Raw genomic sequence first — 14812 nt, forward strand, 5'->3', positions numbered from 1 at the left:
ATGTATTTTTTAGAATCAAGGTTTATTAATTAGGATATCAATATTGTAAAATTCAGATTTTCAATTTCAAAATAAAATCATTATTGTTAAACAGCTAGATACAAAATTAGAATGACAGTAATCAAACCTCGACAAGAAACCTTTAAAATGCAGCTTTTTATTATCTTTTCGAGCGTTTTTGACCATTTTGAATGACCTTCCTCAGGAATAAAAATCAAATAAATTTCAATTTTTATAAAACAAAGTTTGTTATGAAAGTTAATAAAAAGCTGCATTTTAAAAGTTGCTTGATACTTGACCTTCCTCAGGAATAAAAATCAAATAAATTTCAATTTTTATAAAACAAAGTTTGTTATGAAAGTTAATAAAAAGCTGCATTTTAAAAGTTGCTTGATACTTGACCTTCCTCAGGAATAAAAATCAAATAAATTTCAATTTTTATAAAACAAAGTTTGTTATGAAAGTTAATAAAAAGCTGCATTTTAAAAGTTGCTTGATACTTGACCTTCCTCAGGAATAAAAATCAAATAAATTTCAATTTTTATAAAACAAAGTTTGTTATGAAAGTTAATAAAAAGCTGCATTTTAAAAGTTTCTTGTCGAGGTTTGATTATTATTTAACTGTAGTTTGAGAAGAGTGTTAGAATTACAGGTATCTCTTGCACAACAAGATACTGTACTTCTACAACAGTACCTTGTTGTAGAAGTACAGTACATGGTTTGAAAATTAGGGATATCCCCCTGTACAACATGACTTCCAGTTTCACTGTAACATGGTTTTGGAAACCGTACATACAAAATTTCACAATTTTTAACCATAAACTCTGCTATTTGATATTTTTTAAAATTCAAGCAAGCATGCATGTCTCAAATTTGCCAATAGATTTTAGAATATTAAAATTTTCAAATTATTTTGCACTTTTTGTCAGGTTTACTTTAATGAAAACTGATAGGATAAGGAAGAAAAAATTGCACTAACTTTCCTATCAACCAGGTGGTGGTGGTGTTGCTTTCAGACTTTAGCCCTTCAGACTCACTGTCTTTTCTTTTTATAGATTAATCTTCTTATTTAGAAAAGTATATTTAAACATTTTTAGATAAGTGTTATTAAACTTTTTTTAACCATAGGTATTACTTACCTATAAATGATTACTTCAGTCATAAAAATGACAAATGAATATGGCAGTATCTCAGTACTCAAACAATTCAGTATTTAAACACATTCTGAAAGAAAGTTGCTTGATACTTGACTGAACAAATGCAACCCTCTAGAACAGTGGTTCTCAACCTTTCTAATGCCATGACCCTTTAGTACAGGTTCCTCATGTTGTGGTGACCCTGAACCATAAAATTATTTTCGTTGCTACTTCATAACTGTAATTTTGCTACTGTTATGAATTGTAATGTAAATATCTGATATGAAGGATGTATTTTCATTGTTACAAATTGAACATAATTAAAGCATAGTGATCAATCACAAAAACAATATGTAATTATATATTGTGAAATATTTATTTCTAATTACAAATAAATGAAATTTTATCTTGAAGCATGGTATAGCATGAGTAACAGTTCTAATATAACAACATTAAACTACATTGCTATATTTTGCGACAGTATGTGTAAAAGCCAACATCAGTGTGATGGTTGAGATTGCTTCTTTCTCACCAGATCAGAAATTCTCAGGGTAATCTTTGTAAGAGCACAACAAAGATTCCTACTTCTGTATTTAGACTTGATAACCAACAAGCTGGAAAACCCTGTATCACAAAGATATGTTGTTGGAAATGGAAGAAGGCACAACACAGTCTCAGACAGAACAGGATATGACTGCAAACATTTGATCCAGAATTTTGTAAGTGGCATTGTAGAGGAATCAGTTCTCGCTGCATCGCTGTTAATAAGTTCAATGAACTCCTCTTGTGCTGTCTCAGGAACATCTTCAACTTTGACTGTGAATGGGCTTTTGGCAAATGCAAATGAGGTGTCAGGAAGATTTGGAAAGTACGATAAAATTTCGTCTGCAAATGTGCAAGTGTTCTTTCATAGAAATTATCATCGTAATCCTTTTATCTGGTTCAATGTCATGTTCCTCAAAGAAAGCAGATAAGGTAGGCAACAAGTAAATTTTATTTTCATCCAATCTTTTTGCCAAAGCTGAAGTTTCATTTGGAATGATTGAATCTTTTCAGACAAATCGAGACCTGTTGCATTTAGCAACAGATGTCACAAGATGTCAAAGGTGTCAACCAAGTAAGCTATTTTCTGCAGTTCACTTTTATCATTGAAAAGTGCTTTGAACTACAGTCTTGCTTTCTGATTAAAAACCGTTTTGAGTTCATCACGAAGCTCACAACAAATAACACATTGCGGTTTCTCAATTCCTACTGTAATTATTGAGGTAAAACAATACTGTAAAAAATCCTCACTATACTTTCTTTTCTTAATGTTCTTCTCTACACGATCCATTATCATGAGATGGTTTGCTAATGAAAATAATATATAACAATAGCTTTAATAATACAAAAGATGATACAAGACATAATTCAGTCAATACAGTTCATTAAAGTTTCCTATGATTTACCATTCTCTGTGTTATTTTTTTTTACATACCTGTTACTATCACAAGGGGGCAATATTCACATCAACAATAGTTGAATATAAAAAGACTGATCAGCATCCAGATTAAGTTCCTGTGGTACAGATATTTTTTTTTTTGCAATAGTTGATGATTTTACATTTACCCAGTAATTATAATTCATGAAGTGTTGTTTTATCTTCAATACTGCTGATTTCAACACAGTAGCTGCTCTCTACATATGTGTAACTGCTCTGCATAAGTACATTATGGTGCCAACCCTGTCACATACACCTGTATTTGTACGGGGTGTATGTGATGGGTTGGTGCGATGATGTCATCTTTCCGGGTACTTGTATGTGGGTGTATCTGCATATGGGTGGACCTTCCTGGAAACAGATAGAGGAGCGGTATCTCGGTTCCTAAGACCATTGGAAATGTCTGTTTTCCGATGGTCTTAGGCGACCCGTGAAAAGGTCGTTCAACCCCCAAAGGGGTCATGACCCACAGGGAACCATTGTTCTAGAACAAATTTTTGATTAATAACATATTTTTATTTTATCAAAAAAAAAAAAAAAAAAAGAAAATGTTGCGGATACATCTGATCAAGATCAACAAAATGCTGAGATGATGACAATAAACTGTAAGAAGAAAATGCCCTCATTTAACTAAAATTAATATTAACACATAATACAGTACTTTTAATTGTGATTGTTAATTAATCATTGATTGGAAATAAATTATTGATTACTTTAATAAACATATTTCTCTTAGTAATGAGAAAGAATAGTATACTTTTATGAACTTCTGGAACCTAACCCTATGTTTTATATTAGTCCTTTGTTTCGTATAGCATGGATTTGCATGGATTAACATGGCACCTTTTTGAAATGTAACTACCTTGTTATACGAGGTATACCTGTATTTAAAACTTATTTATTACTATTTAAAAAATCAAGTAAAATTAAAAAATTACTTATTATGAGTGTTAAATAAAAAATATCATTAAACTGCTTAAAATATAAGTATTTCTGAAGAACAGTAAATAATATTTGAATAAGAATTTAACACAAGAAATAAGAAATTAATTATTGTTATATTAAAATTATTTCAAATACTAATTATTTAATAGTATAAAAAATTTCAGGTTTGGATGAATAATATAGGAAAAATCAATAAAAATTTGAATAATATTTTATTGAATATTAAATTACATATTAAAAATATATTATAATATATACATATAATTAAAAGTCATAAAAACCTCGCTTAGTTGTCTTGATGTCTTTTGAGTTATTCCTGTATTAGTAGCATCCCTCTTAGCTTTCTCTAATAATTGGTGCGCTCTTTCTTTTAATTCTTTATGTCTTGATAAAATTCTCTACATAAAAAATATTTAATTATATAGACAGTCAAACTTTGGAAACTGAAATTACATTTGTTACAGTTCTGAAAATTTTAGAAGTTAAAATAAAGATAACAATAAAATATTTTCAATTATATGTATTTTAAAATATGTCATATACCTGAATACAAGTATTAATTATCTATTGTTATAAATGTATTTTAATAATTATTATTATAATCAGATAAATTTTCATGCATTAAACTGGTTTTAGTTAGGCACTAGATGTTAACAAAAATTAAAGAGTAAATAGCCTAGACTTTTGATAAAATTTGTATAAGCAATAGAAAACAATGTCCGAATTATCAAATTATATGGGCAGATAATTAATTTATATAAATATTCCTAAGCTTTCTCTTTACACATTTCTTTCAAAGCAAGAATACATTAATTATCTTAAAGATCTTGGTAAAAAAAAAAAAAAAAAAAAAAAACTAGAAAGCCAGTATTTAAAGAAGTACTTTTACAACAAAAATAGTTTTTAACATCAAATGTTTTCCAGGCCTCTGAAAAAAAATATATTTATTATTTAATTTTTGTATCATATTAATACTTTTGACAAGATAGTACAGTAAAACCTCAATTTTCAAACATAATTCATTCCTAAAAGTTGTTCTAAAACCAAAACAAATTTTCCCTTAAGAAACAATATAAAATAGATTAATTTGTTCCTGAACCCCCCCAAAAAAGCTTTTTTTTTTAACCTTTTCAGTTGTATTTCATGCATAAAAAATGCCTAAAATACCAACATAAAAATGTATTATTATATATAATAAATTTTTGTTATTTAATTTGACTTAAGCATCTTTAAACATGAATTCTTGGATCCCATTTATATTACATAAATATCAATTAACATGATTTTTATTAATTAATTTGATGTAAATTCAACTGCAGCACATACTGAAAAATGAAAACAGTACTTTTTCCACATGTGCATTGAAATCTAAATTAAATAACATCAATATTTTGTGTTGTGAAGTCTAATAATGTGAGACAATCTCAGTACCACTAACTTCTAAATCAGTAATCCTGTCATTGATTGATCAGGCTATCGACTTTCTTTAACATAGGAAGTATAGGGAGTTGACCTTCTTTGTCTCTTGCAAAATAGCTTGTTTGGCAACCAAGGCAATTAAGAGTTTGAAATTCTGTTCATGAACCAATTTGTTTGAAAAGTGAGTCATTCAAAAACAGGTTTGACTGTATATATATATTAATAAATAATTGCTAAAATTACCATACTATGATGTATCTAATTAACTGATTTTGTAAACCAACAAATGCCTAAATAATCTGGCTATTATATGGCTATAAATTAAATAATAAATACAAATGAATTTGGTATAGAGGTAAGCGTTAGGTGCCATCTCTTATCTAAATTAATAATTATAATTTTTAATAATTTAATAAATAATTTAGAACATTCTGGAAGAAAATAACTGACCTGGGGCAGGGCTTGAACCTGCAGCCTCCATTTGCCGTGTGATGTGCTACCAATTGCGCCACCCAGACCCCAAGCCAGTCATTACTTCCAGACATACTTAAATTTCGATATAACCTTCCACGGTTTTATAATTTCAACCATTTTATAATTTTTGATATAACCTATCACCTTCCAATAATTATAATTTTTAAATTATTAAAAGTTATAATGATTAATTTAGATAAGAGATGGCACCTAACACTTACCTCTATACCAAATTCATTTGTATTTATTATTTAATTATAGCCATATAATAGCACGATTATTTAGGTGTTTGTTGGTTTATTAATATATCATCAGGATTTGAGATGTATTATATTTATAACTGATTTTTGTAAATAAATTTACATTTAAACTCATTTTATAAGCCTGTATATAAAAATATTTTAATTAGGATAAATACTTTTTTTGAAATTTATTATTCCAGCATCAGATCCAATTTAAATTCAATCAAACAAAAGAATATGAACTGTTTTAAATAAATCAAAAGCTTGAGCTATAAGTGTTCTTTCAGGTTCATATCATTTGCAAATCAATGAAATTTTTTAAAAGATAAATAAAATAAAAATATTAAAAATATCCAAAGGTTAATATAGATAATAGAAATAAACATAAAACATACAAATAAATACATAAAAATAGTATCAAATGTTTGTCATCAGAGGCAGATCCAGAAGAATGAAGAGGAGGAGTCTAACTCAAAAATTAAAAATATTTGAATAGTTATAAGTACCTTTTATTAATATGTGAAGAGGGTCAAATGGCTGAGCAGTCAAGGTGGCAATCTACTGCTCTGGGAGACCCAGGATCAAATCCGGATGGGTCAAAAAACCCCAGAAATTTTTCAGGTGGTGGTCTCTCCAGATATATTGGGCCTTGTCCCTCATCACCTGGCTGCCCCATTGTGGGCTTGCTAAAAGAGACCGTCTTAGTGTCCACAGGGCGGAAAGAGTTAAAAAAAAAAAAAACAATTGTATTGCAAATGGTCCAATAAATCATATTTGTCATCATAAATGCTTTTAAAAACAACAGTTTGAAATTTGAACAAATAAATTTTAATTATGTTTTTGTCAATGGGAATAGCTTAAGTCTCTGAAACCTGTTTATCATCCAGCACTCTGATATTTAAACCTCATTTTTAACTCTACAAAGTCCAAATCCATGAGTCAAGAATGTTTCTATCAATTTTTTTTCTTTAATGGAAAAATACCAATTAAGAAACAAGACGATAATTATCAGAAGTTCAGGTTTATATATTTTTCCCAAAGATGAAAATGAGCCAGAAGAGCAACTAATCACAGGTAAGTTCTAGTTGCACTCTGAAACTAACTTTAGTAAGCTTGCTACACACATTATATCAGATTGAAATGGAACAGTTGAAATTTTTTAATAACAAGTATTTAAATGGAATCCACACATTACTTTGATGTAGTTTGTGGCAAACTGTAATGCTCATATCAATTGGGAAAGAAACATTACTATCAATAGAGAAATGTCTTCACATAGACTGGAAAGTAATAGCTTACTAATGAAATTACTGTCAACTTTGACACAAAATCTATAATTAGTTAATAACTTAATAAGAGCATTTAGCCACTTCTCATCATTTGTACAGAGCTATAAACAAAAATATACGAGTACTTTAGATCAATGACTCAACTATAGAATAAAGAAAATTATGTTAACCCAGTCATCCTCAAATGTCTTGTAAACAATTATATATATATATATATATAGAAATATATTCAATGATGATTAATCAGATAGCATAGAAAGTTATAAAATTTTATTGAACATTTAACTTATTTATAATTGACTTGACTCTGATTCTCCTACATGAAACATTCTAAAACATATTTTGTGATATCATAATTTTTAAATCCTTTGTGTTATCTATTGTTGAGCTGCAATGCGAAAAATTATAAATCTATAAATTTCCACCATCATCCATCTGTTATCTGTCCTTCCTTAATTTTGAGAATGGAGTTAGATAGCTGAATGCTGAGACCAGATATAGAAAGCTTAGGGGACAAGAGGCCCTGATTAACTATATATGAACTTCCAGTTTGCATTGGAAGTCATGTTATTTCAGTTAAAAAATTTTCCCCTAAAAGGAGTTAGCTAGATGACTAGTATGACTTTATTGCTAGTAGGAATGTATGATGTACAGGAGCAAAACTCTACTAATTTGAGCTAGAGGGCATATATTTTAAATTAAATAAATTAAAAATTGCAGCATAACAATAGTCATTTATTAACCGCTTTCAGAGGAAAAATTTTGCATTGAAATAATGTGACTTCCAGTTTGCATTGGAAATTTGTATATAGTTAATCAGGGCCTCCTGCCCCTAACGTTTCCATATCTGGTTTTGTATTTCATCTAACTAACTATGTTCTCAAAATTATGGAAGGACAGACAAACAAACAAACAGACAGACAGACGACAGTGACAATTTACAGGTCTACAATTTTTTCAAATTGCAGTCCAAATACTGATATATTTAATATTAATTTGTGATTAAAAAATATACATTAATTATAATAAAGTTATCTGCCGTATATTTTTATATCTTCATGATACTTATAATAATTTAAAATAACTTTAGAACTAATTCATTGTAAAAGATTAAAAACAACTTACTTTACGCTGATCAACTAAATGGCCAGGATGACCATTTGGTGCTGAATTTGCTCTATTTAATCTTGTTGGTGACAAATCTAGGAGACCAGGTACTTCACCAGGAGAACTATCTCTAGACGTAGGTGCAGATAATTTACCTATGATAGGATTTGAAATATCTTTTTGAAGATCTTCAAGATCTAAATCAGTTATATCTCTTGAAGGAGATAAGGATACACTTTTGTTGTTATCTATTTGATCGTCTTGCTTTCTATTTTTTTCATTTACTTGTTTTTCTGCATTATTTAAATAAATTCCACTTTGTGCAGCTAGTTCTTCTTCTTCTTCCCCATCAGAGTCGAAAGGATTCATTAACTGTTTTCTTGTCATTAATTTCATTTTATCCTGATTTCCAAGAATCCTTTTTTCTGTAGTGTCAGATTTGGATGGAACACTATTTTTATTTTGTGTAGATGTAATCGAATTATTCTGATTATCTTTTGCTACCTGTTTCTTTTTGTGTAGTTTTAATAAATCACTAGACTTTAATTTTGAAATCAACACATTTTCAGATATTGGATGAGTAGTTTTTGTTGTTAAATCTATTTCTTCATGTGGCACATTATTAATGGTATTTATAATTTGATTTTGTGAAGCTATTAAATTAAGATTTGTTTCATTTTTAAGATTTTCTATTTCTATGACATTACTTTGCTGACTAGAACATTTTGAAAGTTTTTCTGCAATATCATTAAAGTCTTCTTTTTGTCCAATACTATTATGTGCACTATCTTCATCACTTTCTTGATCCCTGATTGAATGTAAAGAATCTATTGTTTGGCATATTTGCTGAACTTTCTGATCCTGTCCCATAAAATGTTCTCGTAGTTGATATAAATAAGTCATTACAGCCAATTTATCTGGAACAGGAAGCATAACCATATCTGACGGTTCAATTAATTTAGGTATTCCAAGATTGAAAGCTGCTTCAAAAGCCTAAAAATATAAATATAAGACAATGTTTATATATAATATTTAAGATATACTATAAATATACTTAAACACTGTACTATAATAAATATCTAGAAAATACCTTCTTCTCAATCTCAATACTGAAACAAATTAATAAACATGTTTTTTTTAGAGTATATATATATATATATACTCTAAAAAAAACATGTTTATTAATTTAATATATATGTTAAATTAATAAACATTAATATATAATATATATAGAAATAATAATTAAATATGACAAACTGTTTAATATGTTTCTTAAATTTCAGATATAATCTCAAAATTCAGAAAATAAAAAGAATCAATGAAATAAAGTAAAAATCAATAAATAGTAATAATACAGTCGACTCCGCATAAGTCGACACCCCAAGGGGAAGTGGAAATGTGTCGAGTTATCTGATGTGACGACTAAAGCAAAGTTGGAAATAAAACCACAAAACTAAATTCATAAAATACAGTAGTATGTTATGCAGTAGTATAGGCTTACAACACATTGTGTCCTCCATCTACAATTACTCTGTAGATGAAAAACTGAAAAATTCGTTTAGTGTTGTTTGTTTTGAGCACTTAACTGTCTCGACTTTCTTTTTCAACGATCACGAACGTCTTGAAAACATCATCTTCGCAATTGTCAATTGTTGGCAAGTAACGTCTAAGGATTCTTAATGCCTCTAGCGTGAGAAAATGCAAAATTTGATTCCTGTGTGACGATGTAGATTGTATATATTTTTTTTGTTTATCTGTTGTTATTTTATACATAAAAATACATAAAATGTTAAGGCATTTTTATTAATATGTATATATATTAATAATATTAATGTATTATTATATTATTAAATATATTAATTATATATTAATAAATAAATCGACTCCCCCTCCTGAAAAAAAAATGAGTTCGCACCACATGTGCAGAGTGAATTCATTTTTTCAGGAAGTGACGACTTATCAGAGTGTAGGACAGCAAAAGTATGTCGACTTATCCAGCACTGACGAGTTAAATGGTGTCGAGTAAACTGGAGTTTTTTAACATCAATGCCTATGTAAGTTGGCCGGGATCACAGAAAACTGACTACTTATCCGATGGTGTCGAGTTATCCGGGTGACGACTTATGCGGACTCGGCCATATACACACACACAAAAAAAAAAAAAAAGTAATGTTTACAACTTATAATTTCAACTAATCAAATTATTAAAAAATTATTACTGTATAATAAGTTCTTTTGATAAAATAAACTAAATATATTCAAACTACTAAATTATACAGCGATAATATTTATTATAAAATAAAAAATTGTGTAAATTGGCCATCATTATATACAGTGCAGTTATAATTAAACTATTATTATCCTATCAATACTATATGGAGCAGAATATATAGATTACAGTGAAACTTGAAGGACATGTTCTCCAGAACATAAAGAAGATATGAAAAATGTTAGTTTCAATTCTGGTCATCAGAAAATATGAATATCAGTGCAACATAAAAAAAAAAACATATCTTTCACAAATATAAAAAAAAATAATGTGTGTATACAGAAAAATATGTTTAGATAAAATAATTATTATATGTTTACAAATAAATTTGTCTATATTGTAATCATTCTGATAATAAAAATTTACTGACAAAGCTGGCCAAAAAACTTTTTTCCAATATCTACAACTTGAATCTTGAATAGCATCTTTTACACAGTAATTTAACCATTATTTATAAATTTGCAGAATATCTGCAGATATGATATCAATTTTAGTACAAGCAGAAGAATAATAATTTTATTTTTTGTAAAGTATTCTTCTGCTTATTTTGAAAAACATGCAGAAGAAACTTAACATTTTCAAAAGAAATATAACTTTGCAAAGAACAAGATGTTATGAGACTGTCTATATTAAGACAAAGAAACTGTATGGAAGAGCTGTAATAGCAGATTAGCATAAAAAGTATAATTAACAATATATTTGAACTTAACATTAAAGATATCTTATTTAAAAGTGACAAACAAAAATGAAAATTCAGAAAAATATATTGCGTCTTTTTTAATTTTGCCTTTGATAAAACTATATATAATAATGAATAAAATAAAGCAGTATTGTCATTACATGAGACAAGAGACCTGATGATTAGAATCATACAATTGATAATTACGACTGCACAAATTTACAATAAATAAAAAGTAAAAGAATTTCTCTTGCTTTCTACATCTGGGCATTATTCAGTGGCGTGCCATCATTGGAAGCGATGGAAGCACCGCATCCACCTTCCAATGACCTTCCCTTGTATTTTCTACAATATAAATTTTCATATTTTAATGTACTTTGAATTAATTAATTAAAATTAATATTTTATTATAACTGCATTATGTATCTTATTAAAAAATTCTATACTATATGTGAAAAAAACGATAAGATTGCTATTGTATATTCAAATGTCAGTGGCGAAATGGAAGCGCTTCTGAGACAGCTTTCACGGCGAGAATAACTGAATGGTGTAAAGCAGCCAGAGGGCATTGGCGCATGTGCTTTACAAAGCACCAACCTCAGCTGGTTTAGTTGGTGGAAACTACACATGTGTAACGCTTCCAACGATTCTATCCCTTAGCCACTGGTAGGGAGCTATCTGACTAAGTGAATTGTTTAAGATTTAAAAAGTAAAGAGTATTCAATGTTATTTTTATGTATGATTTTTTGCAAAGTTATATTTAATTACGGTATAATTAAAAGAAAATTATAATTATATTGACAGATTTTCAGACATAAAATCTTTAGAATTTTTATCACTTTTAGATGTTTTTCATAATATTAAAATTATTAACAATTTTTCCAAGCGTGTTTTAATTCTTTAAATTAAGTAAATTTTATGGAAAATTTTTTGACTTATCTAAATTAATTAATAAAAACTATTCTGATTGAATAATTCAATCAAAATGGGTATTGTTCAAGATCTGGGAACAGATTAATTCACTTTCCATTATATATAATGGGAAAAATTGATTCAGAGTTTAAATGGCCTCCTGAAATGAATTAAATTTTAAATATGAAGCACCACTGTACTTGTTACTGTCTCTCTTTAACAAAAGAGAATGGGACCATTATGAAGATGATAGTTTAATGGTTTTGTGACAGAATTATGTTTAAAAAAAGAAATGATTGCTTGTTTAAAAACAATCTATAACTGCTCAATGATATATTTATAAAATATCAGAATCAAAATATATCTTTCTTGAAGTGCTTTATTTTCATGGATGATTATATAAAGGCATATAAATGGAAGAGCATTTTAAAAGTGAAAGTATTCAAGGAAGAGATGGTTAGACAATTCTCCTGATCTAAAATCAAGAGGATGTTTGTTACATGATTTAGAAAGAAACTTTGCCTATGTAATACCATTTAGAACTTCTCCATAACAAAAGATTACACTACTTAGCAGTAGTAATCTTGTGATTAATTGACTTACTCTCTACATGAATCATTCCTTTATATCTTGTAAACCTATAAAAAATGATCATGTCATATTCTTGTCATACTATTTAAATATAAATGATGATAATTAACTTTTACAATAACCATTTGCATATTTTTAAATAAATTAATATTTTACATATTTATGTATCTTTTTATTCATTATACTAGAAAAAAACTTTCACAGTAAGATTCATTTAAATCATGTACATATTTTAAAAAATATATTAACATTTAAATTTGCCCCTCAGCTTTTGACAAACAGTACTTATGTCAGTTACTATATAAAAAAGAACTAGTATATTTTATAAAACTGCATACACATGAAACTTATAAAAAATTTCTGATGGATGAATTTTAAAAGTGTCCTCCTTAGTCCATTTTCATACACCATCAGGAAATAACAATTAAATGCATACACATTGTTTACATTATAATTTTGATGAACATAAGTCATACCTATTATCAAGCAGTGGTGCACTCAGGGTGGGCCAAGGGGCCCTAGCACCCCAAAGTAAAAGGAAAAGAACACTAGTAAATTTTCCAAAATATTTTCCTAATTAAAATTCATTTCTTTATTTATATTGTGTTGTGTGTTCTATTTCTATATTACTTATGAATTAGAAGTCACATAAGATGGGAATTTTATTGAATTTGCATAAAAAAAGGTGTACTACCATTATCAAGCATACATAATTGATTAATTCTTCCAATATTTTGATTAGCTTATTCAATTCTGCATTTCATTTGTTTTTACTCAATTATATATACACACATATATATAATTTTTTTCCAATTTTGATAAGTTTTCTATTGATTTATATTGGTGAAATACAATGAATAAAATTACTCAAAATTATATTATTTCAAAAATTAAATTTATTCCTAAACTAATAATAATATTATTATTAATTTATTTTTAAAGAAATAATACAAAATGCTTTAACTCCTACTATTTTGCAATTTCCTTTAATATCATGAGGTGAAAGACTTGAGAAATCTATTAAATCTGGGCGGAAATGATGAATTATGGCACAGAAAGCCATTCCATTTCTCCATGAAGTAGTCATATTGGTAACCTTTACTCCATGATAACCTTCTGTAATTTCCTTGCACCAGGATAGTAATTCTTCAAGCGATGACATCACATTTGGCTCTTCAAGTTCAACTTTATTTTCTGAACTAAATTAATTATAATAATAATAATAATAATAATTACAATTATCATTACTTTTAAAACCTATAATTAAATTCATTAAAATTATCATTTACAATAGTTTTAAGTATTTTAAATATTTATAATTAAATAAAAACTTGATATTTCTATTACAAGCATATTAATACTGAGAAATCTAAATTATCTTTTTATCAAATAAAATTATCAAGTTTTATTTGATAAGAATATATTTTTGTGTGTTACTCAAATATAATTTTATTGTTTAAATATTGATCTATAGAACAGTTCTGGAGTTCAAATTAATAAAATAATTTATTCATGCAAAATATTATTTATAATACACAGCTCTGAATAATAAAAAAATGTTGCAATACTATTTAATTTTTATTATGAAATCAGAACTGTCAATACTTAAATTTTATAATCTAAGTATGCTTTAAAATATAAATATACAGTCAAACCTGTTTTTATGCGGGGGATAGGGACCGCATTAAAAAAAATGCATAAAAAAAAATCTCACGAAACTTCACGAATGGCTGTAAATAATAGTTTTCGCGACACAATTAAAAAACATTTTTTTTTATGCGGTCAACAGGGACCGCATAAAAAAAGTCTCACATAGAAAATAACTCAAAACCATACGAAATACAATTTATTGACAACAGATGTCAGCACTTGACTGCATCGTATGGTCTATCGTCTGTTTTACATATTTTTGTCCAGGTGGTGTTTTGTTGACTTAAAAAGTAAATTATTTCATTTTTCGCATATTCATGCAATAATATTACTATAATAAGTGCATTTATGCTATAATAAGTTTATTTAGCTATTATAAGTCAACGTAAGACATGACGAATCGCACGAGACTAGTCGCCAACTATACCGCACAAATTAAAAATTCGCATTAAAAAAATCGCACAAATAAAAATCGCACATAAAAACAGGTTTGACTGTAATTATAATCTCTAAATACTGAATTTTTTAAAACTATAATTTGGCATTTAGATATTTCATTATTAAAAATTCAAGTGAAGTTATATATTGTGTACGCTTGAAAATCTGTTTGGACTAATAT

At 27.6% G+C, this 14812-nt stretch overlaps 1 protein-coding gene across 7 annotated transcripts in view; it reads right to left on the minus strand.

Moving 5' to 3' along the window:
• The window catches only part of Ehbp1 (Eps15 homology domain containing protein-binding protein 1), a 111791-nt gene that overhangs the window by 50713 nt on the left and 46266 nt on the right, over window positions 1-14812 (minus strand). For all 7 annotated transcript variants that reach the window (XM_067263927.1, XM_067263926.1, XM_067263925.1 and 4 more), the window contains exons 8-10: window positions 13514-13742; window positions 8111-9085; window positions 3843-3959 (exon numbers count right to left, since the gene is read on the minus strand). In XM_067263927.1, coding sequence (XP_067120028.1) covers window positions 3843-3959; window positions 8111-9085; window positions 13514-13742 — 1321 coding nt within the window. The remainder of the gene's footprint in view (window positions 1-3842; window positions 3960-8110; window positions 9086-13513; window positions 13743-14812) is intronic.

The sequence above is a fragment of the Centruroides vittatus genome, unplaced genomic scaffold (assembly GCF_030686945.1).
Source record: "Centruroides vittatus isolate TY-2023 unplaced genomic scaffold, ASM3068694v2 contig_18, whole genome shotgun sequence".
NCBI classification, from domain to species: Eukaryota; Metazoa; Arthropoda; class Arachnida; order Scorpiones; family Buthidae; genus Centruroides; species Centruroides vittatus.